The sequence below is a fragment of the Phocoena sinus genome, chromosome 21 (genome assembly GCF_008692025.1).
Source record: "Phocoena sinus isolate mPhoSin1 chromosome 21, mPhoSin1.pri, whole genome shotgun sequence".
Lineage (NCBI taxonomy): Eukaryota > Metazoa > Chordata > Mammalia > Artiodactyla > Phocoenidae > Phocoena > Phocoena sinus.
The window spans coordinates 24,164,359-24,185,604 of record NC_045783.1 but is presented as its reverse complement, the minus strand read 5'-3'; the positions used below and the strand labels follow the sequence as shown (position 1 = coordinate 24,185,604).

Sequence of the window (21,246 nt, the reverse complement as noted above, 5' to 3'; positions counted from 1 at the left end):
CCTTTTCTTATAGGATGATGATCTCTGTTTCAAATAAATGTCTCTCTAATAAAGCTTCATGACTTAGAATGTCAGAAACATTCCTCCCCATTACCTAAATGAAAGGAAAAAACACTTGGCTGATTTTAGCAAGTAGGGAAAGTACTAGTTGGCCAAAGCGAAATTATATCTCACTTCTGTAATTAATTTAGACTTCAAGAAAAATTGCAAAAAAATAGTAACAAAAAATTCCTTTCTGTCCTACACTCAGATTCCTAAAATATAAATATTTTAATATTTGCTTTATCATTCTCTCTCCCTTCCTATTCCCCTTTCCCCTCACACATTACTTTTTTTTTTAGCTGTTTGAACGTCAGCTGAAGGTGAGATCCTCCTTTACATGCAAATTTCCATGTGTGTTTTGTAAAAATAAGGACTTTCTCCTAAATAACCACAGTATAGTTATCAAGGTCAGGAAATTTTCATTGATATAGTACCATTATCTAAGTGCTTTATTCAGGGAATTCCCTGATGGTCCAGTGGTTAAGACTCTGTGCTTCCACTGCAGGGGACACAAGTTTGATCCCTGGTCAGGGAACTAAGATCCCACAAGCCTCGCAGCACGGCCAAAAAAATAAAATAATAAAAAAAATGTTTAAGTCTATAAACGCTTTAGTTAAATTTTTATTATCTCACCAATGTCCTTTATAGCAGAATTTTTTAATAGCAGAATTTTTTAATAGCAAAATTTAATAATGTGTGGGCACCTATAATCTTATCCAGGATCATGCTGTATTCAGTCCCCTCGGATGTGGAAATTCCTCAGATTTCCTTTGTTTTGCATAATCTTGACATTTTTGAAGACGACAAGCAATTTTATTTTGTAGAAATAGCCTTCATTTATGGTTTGGCTGATGTTCCCTTATGATTCGGGATGTGCACTTTGGGCGGGCATATCACAGTATGATGATGTGTCCTTCTCGGCACATCGTATCAGGTCATGGGATCTTCCCCAGTGCTGGTGCTATGAACTAACTTGGATCACTTAGTTAAGGTGGTGCCTGCCACATTTCTCTACCATGATGTTACTGTTCTTTAAACATTAAAGGAATATAAATAGAATATAATCCTTCCAAACCAGTAGGGAGTGGCTTCAAGATGTTAGAGAAAATTTCACTAACCCAACAGAGGCAAGAAGGGGTAACAGCATGGTAATAAAGAACGTAGATTTGTACAGTAAAGATAAACCTCATTATAATCATAAGGAATGTGAATGGATACAAATTTTTACTTACCTAAAATACTGAGAGTCTCAAATTGGATAAAAAACTCACGCATTATTTGGGATTTATCTAAAACATGATGATACCACAGACTAGAAATAGAGGGATGGAAAATGGTGTATTAATACGTCATTAGATAATTATCCAAAATATGGTTAATAATATGACTCAGAAAAGGCTGTAAGTAGTATATTTAGAAATAAAAAGAGGTATTTTGCTGATGAAAAGTGGCCCCAGTTATATGGGAGAGAATAATTCTAAATTTTTATTTACCTAGTAATACAGTCAAAGTACGTAAAGCAAAAATTGACATAATTTATGAGAAAGAATTGAGACATCTTCCATCATTGTGGGAGAAATCTGAATACACATCCTAGCCTCGATCTCAAGCGTAGATTAAGCAGAAAAAGTTACTGAGCTCCATAGCTGAATCTCAGTGCAGGTGTACATATTAAAGATGGACACCACATAAGGTAACACAGAAGACTGCATTTCCACAGAGAATGCTCGTGTAACTTTTGAGTTTAGCTTTCTGAACTTAGCTATGTCAACATTATGATTTTATGGTGAAATACTGATTTTTTTTTTTTTTTTTTAACGCTGCAGGGATACAATTGGTGTCACGATCGGAACGTGGTTACCATTTTCAGCGCGCCGAATTACTGTTACCGTTGTGGGAACCAGGCCGCCATCATGGAACTAGATGACACTTTGAAGTATTCCTTGTAAGTAACTTTAAATTTTAATTGTATGTAATCACTTTCAGAAGGAAAGTTGCAATGTGGATTATTAAAGTTAGAGGTTGAGGAGTTTTGCTTCTGGAATAGCGGAGTGAGGAACATGGCAAACCCTCTCCCCAGTAGGAACAAACACTGGACTGGAAAACGTTATTTTAAACAATTGTTTCAAGTGTTTGGAATTTGTCCTAAATGTATACAGCAAATACAGAAACACTTATTCTGGATCTGCTAACTCTCAGTATAACACCAGAGTCTGTGGAATTTGAGTCACGAGTGTTTCCTCCTGTTTCCAGATCCCCTGTACAGAAACTACACTGCAGTCGTTCTGTCCCGGGTGGGTGTGGTCAAGAAGATGGGGCTTCTCCCCTCCCCCAGTTCCCAGTCCAGGGCTGTTGTTTCTCCCCCCCTGGGGGGCAGGTGCCAGCATATCTCACCTGTCCCAGTCCAGGGTTACAGAGGCTCTGCTCCCAGTGGGTGCAGTCGGTCAGGCTGAGACTCCCTTCCCCTCCCTGGCTCCTAGTGTGGAGGCTCTGTTCCAGTCATGTGTGGCAGGCAGAGAATGCTGTCTCCCCAGTTCTTGCCTCAGTGCCTACTCTAGAACAGGGGATGTCACTAAGAAGTGGGCCATTATACCTGCCTGCAACTCCGGAACAGTGGCATAGAAGTTCTGTTCAGAGAAAGATGTAGAACAAAAAGTTCCTTACCTCTGCCTGAGGGGGCTGACCTTACTTAGAACAGAGGGTCAAGAATTGCACGCCTAAGTATTTTGTTGAAGACAGTGGGTATTATGGTGGAGACCAATGAAGAAGGCTCTCATAGCTCCCATGATACTAGTAGCAACAAGCAAAAGAGGAGAGCAAGGAGAACTTTAACAGGTAAAAGCAGGGAAAGAGATAGTGAAGAAGAGCTTTCCTGAGATCATCACAGTCAACTCTGGGAGACAAGATGGCTGTGCACGTACATTAGGCTGTACCCACACAGGAGCAGTCGGACACATCATGGTCAAAATGTTGAGGGTCTAAAAGAAATAATCTTGAAGGCAGTAAGAGAAAAATGACTTACAAGAGGGAACCTCAATCGAATAATCAGCTGACATTTCCTCAGACAGGCAATGAAACATACTCAAAGTGCTGAAAATAAAAAACCAAGGTCATATCCAGCACAACTTCAGAATGAACACAAAAGAAGGGCATACCCAGATAAACAAAAATGGAGGGAATTCAATGCTGGCAGACCAGCCATACAAGATATAGTAGAGGGAGCACTTCAGGCTGAAAGCAAATGATACCAGAAAGTAAGTCAGCTGTACACACAAGGTAGTAATAGTAGAAGATGGTAGAATTGCACCTTCTTAACTGATTTAAAATCCAGTTGCATGACACAGTAAGGATATATTTGTAGTATAATTGAACTTAAAAGAAACAGAATATATAGAAATGCAGTCATAGATTTGATAGTAACAGCACAGAGGAGGTGGGTGGGAACAAAGCGGTACTAAAGAAGGAAGTAACGCCAGATGGTAACTTGAATTAAAGGAAGAATATGAAGAAAATACAAATGAGAAGGTTATTTAACAAAATGTATAAATATACACTCACTCTTCTTCTCTCTCAGCTTCTTCAGGGTCATAAGAGTATATAAAATAGTAATTATATATTATAGTAATTATATTAAAAAGTGTATATAATAATTTTGGGGTTTGTAACATATACTGTGTATAACAGCAATACCAAAAACGGGAAATGGAAAGGAGCTATATGCTATCTAGGAGTAAATACCTCTTAAATCACTAGAATTTATAAATCTGAAGTAGAATTTCCTAAGTTGTGTATTCTGAGTTCCAGAGCAACCACTAAAAAAGAAAAATAATGGTAAAGTCATTAAAGGAATTTAAATACTATGTTAGAAAATAATATTTTACTAAAAAGAAAGAGTTAAAGCAGGAACCAATAAACAAAGAAAGGCATATTTAAAAAAAGAAAAGAAAATGGCAGGTATAAATCCAGTCATATCAATAACACTGAATGAGTCATCAACACAATGCAATCAAAGGACAGAAATTATCAAGTTGGTGTTTTTGTTTTTAATATCTAGCTTTATAATGTCTACAGGAAACATAATTTAGATTCAAAAACAAAAATAGGTTAAAAATAAAATGGTGAGAAAAGATACATCATGCAAATAGTAACCATAACAGTGCTGGACTGGATATACTAATACCAGACCAAACAGATTTCAAACCAAAAACTGTTACTAGAAATAAAGAAGAACACTTCACAATGATAAAGAGTCAGACTATTAGGAAAATATATCATAAACATATGCACTTAACAGTGGAGCCCTAGAATATACGGAGCAGAAATGAACAGAATTGAAGGAAGAAACAGACAAACAAAAATAGTTGGAGACTTTATTATGCCACCTGCAATAACAGAACTAGACAGAAGATCAGCAAGGAAATAGAAGACTTGAAGAACACTACAACTTTACCCCTCACATCTGCAGAACACTCCACCAGGCAATAGCAGAACACAGAGTTTTCTCAAACGCACACGGAACATTCTCCAACAGTGACCATGTGCTTGGCTATAAACCCTAAGCCTGAGAACATTTAAGATTGGAGTCATACAAAGTATGTTCTCCAAACACTGTGGGATGAAATCAGAAATCAATAACAAAAGAAAAACTGGAAAATATACAAATAGGTACAAACTAAGACACTCCTAAATAACCTTTGTGGCGGGGGGGGTGGTCAAAGAAGAAATCACCAGGGAAATGAGAAGATACTTTGAGATGAGTGAAAATGAAAACACAGTGTACCAAAACCTGTGGGATACAGTGAAAGCAGTGTTTGCAGGGAAATTTATAGCTGTAAATGCCTGTATTAAAAGTCAGATAGAATTAGAAGTTGACAATATATAACCCAGAAGGGGGCTCTCACCAGAACTCACCCATGCTGGCACCCTGATCTCCAACTTCCAGCCTCCATAACCTAAATGTACACCTTAAGGACCTAGAAAAAGAAGAGCAAACTAAACTCAGTGCAAGCATATGGAAGGAAATAAAATTAGCAGTGGAAATAAAATGAAATAGTACAAAAACCGTAGAGAAAACCAACAGAACCAAAAGTTGTTTCTTTTTGACAAAATTGAAAAGCCTTAACTAGACTGGCCAAGAAAAAAAAAGAGTGAAGACTCACATTACCAAAATCCCCACAAGCCTTACTGAAAGAAGAAGAATTGTAAGGGAATACAATAACTATATGGCAACAAATTAGGTAACTTGGGATAAACTGGACAAATTCGTAGAAAGACAAGAAGAAAAACTACCAAAACTGACTCAGAAAATCTGAATAAACCTATAACAAATGAAGAAATTAAATTAATAATTTTAAGACTTCCTACAAAGAAAAGCCCAGGCCCAGTTGGCTTTACTGGTGAATTGACCAAATGTTTAAAAAGGAATTAACACCAGTCCTTCACAAAGACCTAACAAAAAACAGAAGAGGAGGGATTACTTCCCAACCAATTCTTTAAAGATTGTATTACCCTACTACCAAAATCAAAGACATTTTAAGAAAACTACAGACCAATACTCTTTATGTGTATAGACACAAAAACCTGCAACAAAATATTAACCAAATCCATAAGTATATAAAAAATTATACACGGACCAAGTGAGATGTAGCCTAGGAATGCGAAGTTGGTTCAAAATACGAAAATCACTTCTTGTAATAAACCATATTAATAAAGGACAAAAACCACATGATCTCATTAAGGCCAGAAAAAGTATTTGTCAGACTCCAGCACCTTTTCACAATAAAAGTATAGTTGACCCTTGAACAACATGGGTTTGAACTGTGTGAGTCCACTTGTATGTGGATTTTTTTTTTAGTACTCTATAAACTCTACAGCACTACAGGGGCTTTGGAACCACAGGTAGGGAGGAACCGCGTATACGGAGGGCCTGGCTTTAAGTTATTTAAGTTATACTCGGATTTTTAAATGCAGAGGGTCGGGACCCCAACCCCGTGTGGTTGAAGGGTCAGCTGTACTCAACTAGTCAAAGAAGGGAACTTTCTCATCCTGGTAAATGTCATCTACAGAAACCCCACAGCTAATTACATCATTCATTCTTAATAGTGAAAGACTGAATGCTTTTCCTCTAAAATCTAAAACAAGCATGTCTGCTCTCTTTACTTCTATTCAACTGATAGTAATACTACAAACCATTTATGAACCAGACATCTTGTCTGCCTAAATCTTCACCGTGGCTCTGTGAGATAGTTTTATGAAAGAGAACACCTGCAGTGACCTACCCAGGGTCACTCCAGTCATAAAGAACACAGAAAAGGTGGGAGACAAGGACTGCTCTTTCTACCTCGGTGTCTTGTTCTTTATTGATTCGTTTGCCTGCAGCGTCAAATCCTTTAACCATTTGCTTTCTTTTTTGCCATTTATAGCCTTCAGTTTGACCCAGCACCTCGTCGTGGAGAGCCTCACGTGACCCGGCGCACCCCAGACTACTTTCTGTAAATTCCTCCAGGGAAAACCTGCCTTTGTATGTGGAAGTATACCTGGCTTTTTAAAATATATATATTTAGAAACAAAACAAAAAAAAGCAACAGTAATCTGTGTGTTTCTCTAACAAATTGGGATCTGTCTTGGCATTAAACCATATCATGGACCAAACTGTGCCATACTAATGATGAGCATTTAGCACAACTTGAGACTGAAATTAGTTCAACACTATGTTCTAGATCGGTCGGTCTTAACAGTTTGCCTGCTGTGTTTGTAGTAACCATTTTCCTTGGGACTGTTCAAGCAGAAAAGGTAACTAACTCCATCTCCTTTTGCACTTACTTGGAAATTTTAGTTAGAGTGTTTAACTGGCATGGATTAATAGGGTTGGATTTTTATTTTTAAGAAAAATTCACAAGCTAACTTCCACTTAATTCATTACTGTGTATTTTATTGAATTGTATAATTAACTGAAAAAAAGATTCTTGGGAGTACGTTGTCATAACATTTAAAGAGATTTCCCTTCCTTTAAACTAAATTACTATTTTATGTTGATCTGCATATTTCTGTATATTTGTCATGACAGTGCTTGCATTCTATTTGGTGTACTGAGCAAATAAACTTTCCATTTTAAACAAAAACATGTTGATTTACTGTGGTACACTTTAAATGAAAGTTTTACTCTTTTGTAACTTCATATGAGATCTCTTGACCTGTAATAAATAGTTGTGTTGAGGTACTTTAAATGTAGTGGTCTTTGTTTAGGACTTATTTTCAGAAGAAAAAAAATTTTTAAGAATACCTGAAGACTCTTTCTTAGGCCATTAAAGACATTCTTATTTCTAAACATCATTTCATTAGGTAATTTGTATTATTCACATTTTAAACTATGGATGATATGCTAAAAACTGTAGGATATCATATGGCTGGGTAGAATCTTTTAAAAACCAAAACGTTATTTTATCTTTACCTTTTGATCTAGAAATGAGAATAAATTAACCTCCACATAAAGTTTAGTACAAGTCGTAGTGCTGTTTAAATGTACAGCATGAATTCCGGATGGCAGAAGGGAACATGCTGAGTCTGCAGGGGGGAGATGATGGAAGACACAGAGGAAAACTAAACTCTTTTGTCTTTATATAAGAAAACAAGATGGTAAAAATAGGTATAAACATCTCAAAATTACAATCAACGTAAATGAACTGTATCCTCTAGTTAGAAGACAAAGGGTAAGAGTTGGTTTTTTAGAAAATCCAGCTATATACCTGATTACAAGACACACACCAGATGCAAAGTGACTTGGATAGGTTGAAATTAGAAGATGGGATAGACCAAGAAAAGATACCAAAAGGAAAACTGGAGTAGCTATATAAATATTAAAATAGACTGAGACAAAATTTAAGAGCATAGAACCAATACAAAGTTATCTCATAATTCTAAACCTGAATGCATATACCAAAATAGCCTCAAATATGTTAAAAACAAAAAGCCTTAAAAATGCAGAGAAAGGGCTTCCCTGGTGGCTCAGTGGTTGAGAGTCCGCCTGCAATGCAGAGGACTCGGGTTCGTGCCCCGGTCCGGGAGGATCCCACATGCCGCGGAGAGGCTGGGCCCGTGAGCCGTGGCCGCTGAGCCTGCGCGTCCGGGGCAAAAAAAAAAAAGTGTTAAAAAAAAAAAAAATGCAGAGAAAGCTTGACAAGTTTTCATTACAGTGGCAGATTTCAACTCTCTTCTCTGTTATTATAAAGTAAAATACAACAACTGGAATATTTGAACAACACATTTGAATAAGATTGATATAATAAACATATACATCTCTGTATCCTAACAGAATACACATTCTTGTCAAGTTTATATGGAACGTTTATAACAATTGGCAATTATTAGGCCATAAAGCAAGTCTCAAAAACTTTCAAAAAATTGACATTCTCTATGGTGCAATTAATTTAGAGGTTAATAGCAAAAATATTATTTATAGAAATACCTATATATTTTGAAACTTCAAAAATAAGGGTCAAAGAGGAAGTAAAGGAAATTTAAACTTCCATAAAACAGAATTTAGAAAAACTGGTTATGAAAATACATATAAAATTATGTGGATAAAATAGAATAGCCGAAACTATTTTGAAAAACAAGAACAAAGAGCATGTTCACTTCCCTATGTCAAAATTTAACTTTTATAAAAGTACAGTTTTCAAGACAGTGTAGTATAGGACTTCCCTGGTGGCACAGTGGTTAAGAATCCACCTGCCAATGGAGGGGACACGGGTTTGATCCCTGGTCCGGGAAGATCCCACGTGCCATGGAGTAACTAAGCCCATGTGCTACAAGTGCTAAGCCTGCGCTCTAGAGCCCACGAGCCACAACTGCTGAAGCCCACACACCTAGAGCCTCTGCTCCTCAACAAGAGAAGCCACCGCAATGAGAAGCCCGTGCACTGCAACGAAGAGTAGCCCCCGCTCACCACAACTAGAGAAAGCTTGCACGCAGCAACAAAGACCCAACGCAGCCAAAATGTAAGGATGGACATAGAGATCAATGAACAGAATTGAAAGTCCAGAAATAAATCCTTACATTTATAGTCAAATAATTTTCAGCAAAAATAGCTAGGCAATTGATTAAGGGAAGGATTGTTCAACAAATGGTGTTAGGAAAATTGTTATATGCAAATGCAAAAGGATGAACTTAGATGCTTACCTCCCATCATACACAAAAATTCACTAAAAATGGATCAAACTTTAACAAGAAAATACAGAACCTCTTTGACAACGTGGGTTAAGCAGAGATTTCTTAAATAACACCAAAAGAATGGTACACAAAAATTTTAAGTTGATAAACTGCACTGTGAAAGAATTCAAAACTTGTGCTTCAAAGGACAGAATTAAATGAAAAGACATACACTGAAAGAAAATATTTGCATCACACATCTGATAAAAGACTTGTATCCAGATTTTAAAAGAATTCTTACCACTCAATAAGACAATCAGAACATGGGCAGAAGATGTGAAAAGACATTTCACCAAAGAAGATATGCAAATAGCTAATAAATACATGAAAAGATCAACATCAGTAGTCATTAGGGAAATGTAAACTAAAAACACAATTGAGATATCACTTCACACCCATTAGAAAGGGTATAATAAGCCTTTCTTATTTATGAACAAATAACAAATATTAGTGAGAATGTGGAAAAGTTGGAACCCTCCCACATTGCTATTGATAAATGTAAAATGGTGCAGCCACGTTGGGAAACTTGACAGCTTCTTAAATGTAAAGTAACTATGACCCCACAATGCCACTCGTTCATAGCTACCCACGTATATGGTTAAAATACATGTTCAGGGCTTCCCTGGTGGCGCAGTGGTTGAGTCCACCTGCCGATGCAGGGGACACGGGTTCATGCCCCAGTCCGGGAAGATCCCACATGCCGCGGAGCAGCTGGGCCCGTGAGCCATGGCCGCTGAGCCTGCACGTCCGGAGCCTGTGCTCCGCAAAGGGAGAGGCCACAACGGTGAGAGGCCCGCGTACCGCAAAAAAAAAAAAATTCATACAAAGACATACATGCAAATGTTCACAGCAACATTAATTATAATAGCTGAAAGCTGGAAACATTCTAAATGTCCATCAACTGTTCAGTGGATAGACAAAAATGTTATACAATAGTAAACCTGCATTAATAAAAAGTAGTGAACCGAAACATAATACAACATGGATGAACTTCAAAACATGCTAATGAAAGAAGCCAGACATGACAAACTACACATATTCCATTTCTATGAGATGCCCAGAAAAGGCAAATTTATGGAGAAAGAAGGAGATTAGCCCTGGGACTTCCCTGGTGGTCCAGTGGTTTAGACTCCATGCTCCCAACGTAGGGGGCCCAGGTCCGATCCCTGGTCAAGGAATTAGATCCCCAATGCCACAACTAAAAGATCCTGCATGAAGCAACTAAAGACCTGGCGCAGCTAGCTGAATGAATGAATGAATGTCGTTGCCTGGCCAGTGGGAATGGGAATTAACTGTAAATGGGCATGAGGGTTCTTGTTAGAATGATGAAAATGTTCTAAAACCGGTTTATGGTCATGATTGCGCCTTTTGGTAAATTCACCAAAAATCTTTACCCTTGAAATGGGAATATTTCATATGTAAAATATACCTCAATGAAGCTGTTTACAGAAACAAAACTTGTGCAGTGCAACCAAACCAGGCTTTACAGGGAAATTTATAACTAAATGCTTGTATTGTAACAGAGGAAAAGCTGAAAATTGATTTAAGTGTTTACTATTCCATAAAAGTTAAAAGGTTAAGAGCAAATATCTAAAGAAAAGATTCAAAAGAAAATATCAACAGAACCAAAGTTGGTGCTTGAAAAGATTAATAAAATGAAGGAAAACATTCAGCGGCACAAACAAAAGCATGAATTTGCAGAATAAAAGAGAAGTGATTAAAAAGTCTAGAGGGTACTATGAATAATATTTGCCAATAAATTTGAAAACTGAGCAAAAAAGAAGTACTGAGCAAATTACTAGGGTATTTTGACCTTATCAAACTGACTCAAGAATAAATGGAGGGCTTCCCTGGTGGCGCAGCGGTTGAGAATCCGCCTGCCAATGCAGGAGACACGGGTTCGAGCCTTGGTCCGGGAAGATCCCACATGCCGCGGAGCAACTAGGCCCGTGAGCCACAACTACTGAGCCTGCGTGTCTGGAGCCTGTGCTCCGCAACAAGAGAGGCCGCGACAGTGAGAGGCGCACGCACCGCAATGAAGAGTGGCCCCCGCTCGCCACAACTAGAGAAAGCCCTCGCACAGAAACGAAGACCCAACACAGCCAAAAATAAATAAATAAATAAATTTAAAAAAAAAAAAAAAAAAAAAAAGAATAAATGGAGGGGGGCTTCCCTGGTGGTGCAGTGGTTGAGAACCCGCCTGCCAATGCAGGGGACACGGGTTCGAGCGCTGGCCTGGGAGGATCCCACATGCCATGGAGCAGCTGAGCCCGTGTGCCACGGCTGCTGGGCCTGTGCTCTGGAGCCCGCGAGCCACAACTACTGAGCCCACGTGCCACAACTACTGAAGCCCACGTGCCTGGAGCCCGTGCTCCGCAACAAGAGAGGCCACCGCAGTGAGAAGCCCACGCACCACAACAAAGAGTAGCCCCTGCTCGCCGCAACTGAAGAAGGCCTGCACGCAGCAATGAAGACCCAACGCAACCAAAAATAAATAAATAAATAATAATAAATACACTTTAAAAATTTTAAAAATAAATAAATGGAGGGCTTCCCTGGTGGCGCAGTGGTTAAGAATCTGCCTGCCAATGCAGGGGACACGGGTTCGAGCCCTGGTCTTGGAAGATCCCACATGCCACGGAGCAACTAAGCCCGTGAGCCACAACTACTGAGCCTGCACATCTGGAGCCTGTGCTCCACAACGGGAGAGGTCACAACAGTGAGAGAGGCCCGCGCACCACGATGAGGAGTGGCCCCCGCTCGCCACAACTGGAGAAGGCCCTCACACAGAAACGGAGACCCAACACAGCCAAATAAATAATTTTTTAAAAAAGAGAAATCTAAACACTACTTTAAAAAAAACACTACATAGAGAACAGATCTCTGGTTGCCAAGGGGGAGGGGGGGAGGGGAGGGATGGATTGGGAGTTTGGGACTAGCAGATGCAAACTATTATATATAGAATGGATAAACAACAACGTCCTATTGTATATTCAACATCCTGTAATAAACGAGAATGGAAAAGGAAAAAAAAATGGAGTCTTACTACTGTTACTATTAAAGAAACTGAATCACTCATTTAAATCTTACAAAGACTACACTAGGTACCAATGGTCATACTAGTGTTATTCACAATAGCCAAAAGGTGGAAAAAACCCAGATGTCCATCAACCGGCAAGTAGATAAAGAAAATATGGTATATACGTACAATGGAATATTATTCAACCATAAAAAGGATAGATTCTGATATATGCTACAACATGGATGACCCTCAAAGACATGCTAAGTGCAACAAACCAGGCACAAAAAGACAAATATTGTTTAATTCCACTTATATGAGGTACCTAGAATAGGCAAATTCACAGATACAGAAAGTAGAATAGAGATTACCAGGGCCTGGGGAAGGAGGGAAGAGGGAGTTACTATTTAATGTGTAGTATGTTTGCGATGATGAAAAAGTTCTGGAAATTGGTGGTGGTGATGGTTGCACACCATTGTGAATGTACTTAATGCCACTGAATTATATACTTTAAAATGGTTAAAATGGTAAATTCTGTATATTTTACCACAATAAATTTTTTTTCTTTTTAGAATCAGCTTGTTATAGTCACACACATAGGAGAAGAAAAAAACCAAAAACCTGCTGGGCTTTTGACCAGGACTGTAGTATCTATCACTTTGGGGAGAATAGATGTTTTCACATGGAGTCTTCCACTCCATGGAGATGGCATATACCTCCCTTAAGTCTTCCTTAATTTCTCTCAACATCGTATTATACTATTTGGGGTATTATATTTGGTGTATAAATCTTGCCATCTAGGGCCTCCCTGGTGGCGCAGTGGTTGAGAGTCCGCCTGCCGATGCAGGGGACACGGGTTCGTGCCCCGGTCCGGGAAGATCCCACATGCCGCGGAGCGGCTGGGCCCGTGAGCCATGGCCGCTGAGCCTGCGCGTCTGGAGCCTGTGCTCCGCAACGGGAGAGGCCACAACAGTAAGAGGCCCGTGTACTGCAAAAAAACAAACAAAAAATCTTGCCATCTAACCGTATTTCATTTAATTAATTAATTTATTTATTTATTTTTGCAGGGTTTTTGTCTCTGGGGTCCTACCAACCTCAACACTTGGAATCCTACACATGTTGGAACCAGGAGAAACCTTAAAAATCATGTAGCTATTGCCTTCCTCCCACCTTTTCCAGAAGGGTTGATTGTGGTCCAGTTTTCATGTATTTGCCAACAATTTCAATCTTACGTCTCCAGCCACAATTTCTCCTCTGAACTCCAGACCTAGTTAGCTGCTTCTGCAGCCCCTCATCCTGGATGCCCCATGGTACCTGAATCTGAACATGTCCAGAACTGGGCTCAGCACCTCCCCGACCTGGTCCTCCTCCAGGCTCCCCTGACCTGCGTGAAGAACATCACCACCACCCCCTGCTGCCAGGGCCACAATTTTGGGAGGCCCCTTGCTGCCTCCTATGGCATCCCACCGCCAATCAAACATCAAGGTTACTAGTTTCTTCTGCCTAAATCACAAAATCTCTCCAAGTCCCCTCTGCCTCCTTAAGTTTAAATGTCCCATGGCTCTCCCCTGCAAAAGAATCCTCATTAAATCCCCCAAATCTGTTCTTTCCTTGTTCCAATCCATGTTCCCTGAAGCCAGAATGCCTTTAAAAAATGCTACTTTCTCATTTAACTCCTTTGTTGATAGGCTTCCAACAGCTCTACTTTAAAAAAAATTATTATTATTAAACACTTATTGAAAATTTATTACATCCTAGGACCTGTTCTAAGGACTTTATACATAGTAACTCAGTTAATCCTCACAACTCTAAATATCCCCATTATACAGATGAGGAAACTGAGGCTTAGAGAAGCACCTCTAAGGCTTTTGCATCAGCTCTTTCCCCATTCTTGACTCTTTGATCTGGATGACTGCTATTCAAACTTCAGCTGGATACCTTGGGGAGCATTCCAGGACCTCCCTCACTAGGTCAGGCCCTCCTATGACACACATCCCAGTTTGTAATTATATATTGTTTTGGTGGTGGAGGATCCCTGGATTGATGTCTGCCACCCCAATCGGCTTTAAATTCTATGTTTTATTCTTCGCTGTGTCCACAGTATTCGACATGTAACAAACTCTTGCTCAGTATTTGTGAAATGGATGGATGAAAAGGGTTTTCAATCAGAGGGGGAATGTGGTCAGATGTGCTTTAGAAGGATTTCTCTAATGTGAAAGTTTGGAGGTGGTGAGACCCAGTCACTGCCAGCCACTGGATTCAGGAGTGAAGAGGGTTGTCTGGAGGAGGGGAATGGCCACGGGGATGGAGAGCAGACAGTGAACCTGGGGAGGGTTTAGGAGGAAGATAGGGCAGGCCCTGATAATTAAATGGATGGAGGAGAGGACAAGGGAGGGGTCAAGAGTGACTCCCACGTTTCTGGCTTAGACACCTGGTACCTTGACTCCAGGTGGGGAGCACCTGGGAGGAACGAGGCAGGCGGGGTTGGCAGAGCAGGTGGTCCCTAGACCAAGTCAACAGAAACATGGAAAAGTTCTCAAAATCTTTGTGCCCAAACTCCTCTGTGCCCAAACTCTATCTAGCTCGGTCCTGTGTACTTGTCCAGTCTCACCCCAGACTCAGGGCACGTAGCCCACAGCTCCTCTCCCAAACTCCACTCTTTCTCCTCGCAGGGTGCCTTTGAGACTCAGCTTCAAGAACATCTCCTCTGGGATCCCTCCCCAGTCCCTCCACCCCTTCCTGAGATTAACATGTTCTCTGCTGTTTCTGGGATTCACTGTATCAGAAATGTTTCTCTGCCTATCTCTATTTGATTTTAAAATGCTGTTGTAAAACATGATACCATTCTATTTTAATTTCTAATTGTTTACTGATAATAAATAAAAATAAAAGTGATTTTTAAAGTATCGTGCTTGTATCCAGTAGCCATATTAAAGACACTTAATTCTTTTTTTTTTTTTTTTTTTTTTTTTTTGGTACGCGGGCCTCTCACTGTTGTGCCCTCTCCTGTTGCGGAGCACAGGCTCCGGACGCGCAGGCTCCGCGGCCATGGCTCACGGGCCCAGCTGCTCCGCGGCGTGTTTCCCGGACCGGGGCACGAACCCGTGTCCCCTGCATCGGCAGGCAGATTCTCAACCACTGCGCCACCAGGGAAGCCCAAGACACTTAATTCTTATACTTAGAAATTACTTTGGATTTTTTTAAATTACAAAATCATGTTGTCTGTGAATACAAAGCTCTTTACTTCCTTCCTAATCTTTGTGACTTTTCTTACATGTTTCATCATTGTATTAGCTAAGACAACCAATATTTCATATTCGCTGTAGTTTTTTTTTGGAGGTGTTTATCCATTACCACTGTTTTTTTAGGGCTACATACAGTTGGATGCTATTCTTTAAATCCAATTTAGGGACTTCCCTCGTGGTCCAGTGGGTAAGACTCCACGCTCCCAATGCAGGGGGCCTGGGTTCAATCCCTGGTCAGGGAACTAGATTCCACATGCATGCCGCAACTAAGAGGTCGCATGCCTCAACTAAAGATCCCGCATGCCGCAACTAAGACCCGGGGCAGCCAAAATAAATAAATAAATAAATATTTTAAAAAATAAATCCAATTTAACACTCTGTAACTGGGGGTATTTAGACTATTTACAATTAATGTGATCATCAGTACAGTTAGGTTTAAGTCTATCATCTTGCTCTTTGTTTTCTATTTATCCCATACATTCTTTTTTTCTTAATTCTTCTGGATTAATTAAATATTTTGTATTCCATTTATCTTTTTAGTGGCTAATTAGCTTACTGTTTTGTTACTCTAAGTGGTAGCTTTAGGATTTGTGGTATACCTTTAACTGAACACAGTCTATCTTCAAGTAATATTATACCATGCCACATACCGTATAAGAACCTTATAATATTTCTGTTTATCCCTGCCCAAACTTTGTGCTATTGTCATACATGTTGCTTTTGCGCATATTAAAAATCACAGGGACTTCCCTGGCGGTCCAGTGGTTAAGACTCCATGCTTCCAATGCAGGGGGAACAGATTTGATTCCTGGTCGGGGAACTAAGACCCCACATGTGGTGCAGTGCTGTGTGGTGCTGGGGGGGGGATGGGGGGAAGAGAGACCAAAAAAAAATTTTTAATGAGAAATAAAAATCACATAGAACATTACTGCTTTTGTTTAAACAGTAGATTATTATTTAAAGGGATATAAATAATAAAAATCTTTAAGGATTTTATGTATTTAGTCATTTAAATACAGACTATTTCCAGGGCTCCTCATGCCTTTGTTTAGATTCATATTTCGCTCTGGTATAATTATTCTTCTGCCTTAAAGATTTACTTGTAGTGCAAGTCTGCTGGTGATGAATTCCTTCAGCTTTTGTATGTCTTAAAAAATATTTCTCCTGCCTGACAGCCTTTTTGGATGTCCAATGCTGCACCTGGCAACTGAAATCTGATTTTTCTTTCTTTTTTTTTCTGCCAAAATGATTTTTGTTTTTGGCCATGCCACATGGCTTGTGGGCTCTTAGTTCCACATCCAGGGATTGAACCCGGGCCCACGGCAGTGAGAGCACCGAGTTCTAACCACTGGACCGCCAGAGCATTCCCTCATGATTCATTTTTTGTAAGATATTTTCACTAGGTATAGAATTCAGTATCGCTCACAGTCTCAGAGCCTCAGGCCTATGGAGGCCTCAGATTCCACTAACGGTGGGCTGGCTGCTGTTACCTTGTGCTCAGGGCAGGGGCTGGGTGTTAGGCTTCCTGTGTCCCTGTGTCCCCCTCAGCTTTCCATGGTCCCCACATACCTGTATCAGAGAGAGGGTCCTCCTCCATGCTCTGACCCCGCCCCCGGTTGTAGACAGCTGTTGCTTGTGGCTGGGTGCTAAACTCGTGGTAGGAGCAGGTGACACGCTGTTTGTTCCAATTCGGCCTCAAATCTCAGGCAGGCCCTTTGTACTTTGGCTTCAGGGGTGAGGTTTTCTTGGCATTCCTGTTCCTCCTACCTGTGGCCTCCAAACTCGGGCTGATAACTGTGGTGGGTCTGGGGTGCTTGTTCTTTGCGCCACCCGTAGCAGGACAGCCATCATCTGGTATCTGTATCTGCCCCTCCCCCAGCAGCAGAGACTTTCTGCTTCTACCCTGCCCCCAGCAGCAACAAGTCTTCGCCTGCGTCCTGGAAGAGGAAGGCGGGTTTTGCTTGCGTCCTGGAAGAGGAAGGTGGGTTTTGCTTTTACTGTTTCTCTACAAACAGTAAATCTTTGCCAGTGTCCTGAGGCCACAGTACCTGGTGTACCACCCCCAGCACCTTAAGATTTCGGCTCTGCGGGGGAGAAGGATCCCGGGAAGCTCGTGGGGCTTTGAGCTTGTTCCTGCGCAGGCACCAATCACCTCCTCGTTTGCACGGAGGTCGGCAATGTTCTCTCTCCTTCTCGCGGACACCTGGTGAAGGCGGAGGGACGGCGAACAGCTTTCAGGTGAGTGGGAACCGCCTTTGCGTCTGAGCACTGGCTTCAAGGCACATGACCTGTGCACTCACGAACAGCCCACGCTTAGAAGGTCCTTGCGTCTGGTTTCATGCTCTGCTGTCACCATCCTGAAGTCTTCATTTTTGAGCAAGGGTTCTCGTATTTTCATTTCGTGCCAAGACCCACAAATTAAGTAGCCAGTCCCGTTCCAAACTGATGCAATAGCCCACGCTTGGCTTTTACAAATGTTAAAATCTTGGCTAAATTTTTCTTACCTGCTTATATAGCAGCTACCTTTTCTCCCATTGATGTGAGACAGAAGAGAGTCTGCGTGCCCCGTCTCTCCTCTCAGTGGATTTTCCCTCTTCGGAATTCAGTTTCTGTGTCTACCTCGCAGCCTCAGTCACCTGAGGGCTCAAAAACGTAACGCTTTTGTCTGTCATCCAGCCGTTTCTTGTCAGGGTGGGAGAAACATTTTTTGCAGCTTTCTAAGTGGATTTCTTCAGATCCTAAGTGGAAGTCCAAAACTGCTGTATGGTTTAGAACTTGCTATTTTCAGGATCTCAATTTCAGCTAGCTGAACAATGAACTCATTAAGGCTAGTCTCTTCCCCTACACCCCACTCCCCGCCCCTTTAAAGAGGAATGTCACATTTCTTTAAAAATTTCCTTCAAAAAAAGATGGCTTTATGCTTTTTATTTTCTTTGCTCCCCACAACAAAATACGCCTTAGTGTCACTGTCGATAGTAGAACAGCCTGAAATGACATTTATAGGTTGTTTCGATAACAGGCATCCATTGTACCATTAAACCCAATTACTCAGTTGATCTCCCACATCGGTCCATGACAGTGAGGGAGAAAGTTACGACCTGAGGTAGGAACAGAGAGGAAGAGTAATAAAAGTAGGGGAAATTCTCTAAATAAGGATATGTGGCTTGTGTGCTAGAGATAAACAGGTTATAGAATGCACGCCTCACCGTGCTGACTGAACACTATTTTTAAATACCCGTGCCAACTACAAATTGGCACTTGCCATCTACCTCTACAAGGATTAAACCATGTGCTGCTGCAGCGGCTGACCTTCAACACCCCCTGAAAGGAGCTCAGGGTGGAGAGCAGAAATGAGGCCCTCTGCGCTCTGGGAAAAACTGGCGGAACAGGTCTGCAGAGAGTTCGATATTTTCAGGAGCCGATTTTATGAGCCCAATTCGTGAATCTCCTCGTATCTAGAAAAGCACTGAAATCCCTGATGGTGATGTCTGCTCCTCCTGACGAGCTTCTGCCAAAACGCGTGCTTCACCGCACGCACCCCGTCACTAAAGTCACGGGGAACACCGACCTCCCCCCGCCTCTCTGCCATTACAGTTTCTCAGAGCTCCCTGAAATGCTCTCTCTCCCTCCTGGGCGATAGTTCTCATTTTGCCCCAAATAAAACTTAACTCACAACTCTCAAACGTTGTGCTTTTTTTTTTTTCAGTCGACACTCGGAACATTCTTTAGTATACTTAAGATGTAGGTCTTCTAAATTTTTCAGTATTACTCCTTCACTGAAGGATATTATTAAAAACAATAATAAACAGGCTAAGCTGAAAGAGGATTCAAGTTACTTTTCCCTGGGGCTATTCTTTTAAAAAATCTAAAGCTATTTTAAGTCACACCTTTCTCATATATCACTTGATGAATTACAAGTCTGTCCCCTTTTTTATCTTAAGCTATTGATGTCTTTAAACATCTTATCGTGGAAAACTATACAAAAGTGGAAATAAGAGTATAAGGTACCTCAATGTACCTTTTACTTAGTTTTAATATTTATTCACCTATATCCCCACATACTGTCCTCTCTCTCACCCAACCACAATACCATCATCACACCTAGAAAAAATAATTCCTTAATCATGTTTCTAATTTTTCCAACTCATTGCACGAGGACTACAGTATAAAAGAATAGTATTATTAACCAAGAATCTAAAGATTTAAGGCATCTGTAATTTCCCTAAATTCAGAGCAAGAATTAGCTTTTGTCACCAAGGAAACAATTAACCATCTATTTTTAGCCCTTTACCTGTACACATGACTGATAGTGTTTTTTCTTTGTGTTAAAGAAAAACGTATTGCCAGGCAAAGAAATGGCCCTAATGTTTTTGTGTTAGAAATTGGGGAGTGGGGGGGCTAGAGGAACCTTTATTCCACAAATTTTAGGACCTATTTGTTAATGCCTGAAATTTTAGCTTTTTAAAAGATAACACAGATCTTTTTAAAATGGCAATAATTCTTTTCTGTAGTCAATACCCTTGGAAATGGATGTGGATGGACAACTGAAAATAGAGCCTGTGATCAGAACAGGTAAATACGGAAATGTTTGGATTTTTTTCTTTTGCATTTCTATTTGCATTTGAGTCTATTTCAAAGAATTCTTTGAAAGGAACCCTGATAAAGAGATATCAACACCTAGAGGAACCAAAGAATCTATCCAGAAAAGTAAAAGTCATTCCTAAGGACGTCTTTATATTGTTGGGGGAAATGCCCTGAATATTTCTTGTACTAGTTATTTATTGCCACGTAACACATTTCCCCAAAACACTATAGCTTTACACAACGTGTGTTACCTCTCCCGCCATTTCTGAGGGTCCGGAATCCAGGAGCAGCTTAGGTCTCTCATTAGGCTGCAGTCAAGGTGTCGGCCAGGCCTGCAGTCTCTGGATATGATTGGGGCTGGAGGATTCTCTCCAAGCTCACTGGCAGAGCCGTTGGCAGGAGGCTCCCATTGCTTGACACGGGGTCCTCTCCAGCGGGCTGCGAACAGCGTGATTCCGTCAGAGTAACTGATGAGACACAGAGACAGAGAGAACCAAGAGAGAAGCAGCTGTCCTTTGTAATCTCACCGAAGAAAGGACATATTATTTCCGATTAATTCTGTTGCTCCTGTGATCAGCCCTGGTACATCGCAGGAGGGAACAGCAGGAAGAACAGCGTGAACACCAGGACACAGGGATCACTGGGGCCATCTGGGAGGCTGGCTCCACAGCCCACCCCCTCCCAAGGGACACAAAAGTCTCAACCCACTACGGCATCAGCTCCAGGTCCAGAATCTTACCTAAATCAGGTCCAGGTGAAGATGGAACTACGGGAGTATATGTAGCTCGTAAGCCCAGCTCTCAAGCAGTTCCTCCAGATCTGTAGGCCTGTGAATAGAAACGTTATTCCCCCTCCCCTTGCCCAGTATAAATGCCGATCAGACAGCATGATTCCTGCTCACAAAGAAAGAAAATGAACGGCACACAAAAGTTACTGGTTGGTGAGCAGTTCTGCAACCCAGCTGGGCAAGTGTTAGAAATTCCTTGACTAGAACTCAGTCCTCCTGCCAGGAAATGACTTTCCAACGGCTCTTGACTTGGCCTTCGGAGGCCTCGGACTCACCTTCCGAGTCATTCTTTTACTGGACAGGTTTACAACCGAGCCAAGCCGTTTTCTCAGCTTGCTTCCCAGCAGTAGAATTTGGGGGGT

General features: G+C 40.9%; 1 protein-coding gene and 1 long non-coding RNA gene across 2 annotated transcripts in view; one reads left to right on the top strand and one right to left on the bottom strand.

Moving 5' to 3' along the window:
• The window catches only part of PPP2CB (protein phosphatase 2 catalytic subunit beta), a 30,394-nt gene extending 23,231 nt beyond the window's left edge, over positions 1-7,163 (top strand). Inside the window, exons 6-7 of the mRNA XM_032618229.1 lie at positions 1,869-1,987; positions 6,465-7,163. Of these exons, the coding sequence (XP_032474120.1) occupies positions 1,869-1,987; positions 6,465-6,537 (192 nt within the window). The 3' untranslated portion in view covers positions 6,538-7,163. The remainder of the gene's footprint in view (positions 1-1,868; positions 1,988-6,464) is intronic.
• On the bottom strand, positions 5-18,366 carry LOC116746675. The gene is made up of 3 exons (XR_004347843.1): positions 17,083-18,366; positions 2,437-5,015; positions 5-1,354 (listed from the first exon to the last, which is right to left on the bottom strand). It is a non-coding gene; the product is annotated as an uncharacterized LOC116746675 (long non-coding RNA).
• Positions 18,367-21,246: the final 2,880 nt, after the last annotated feature.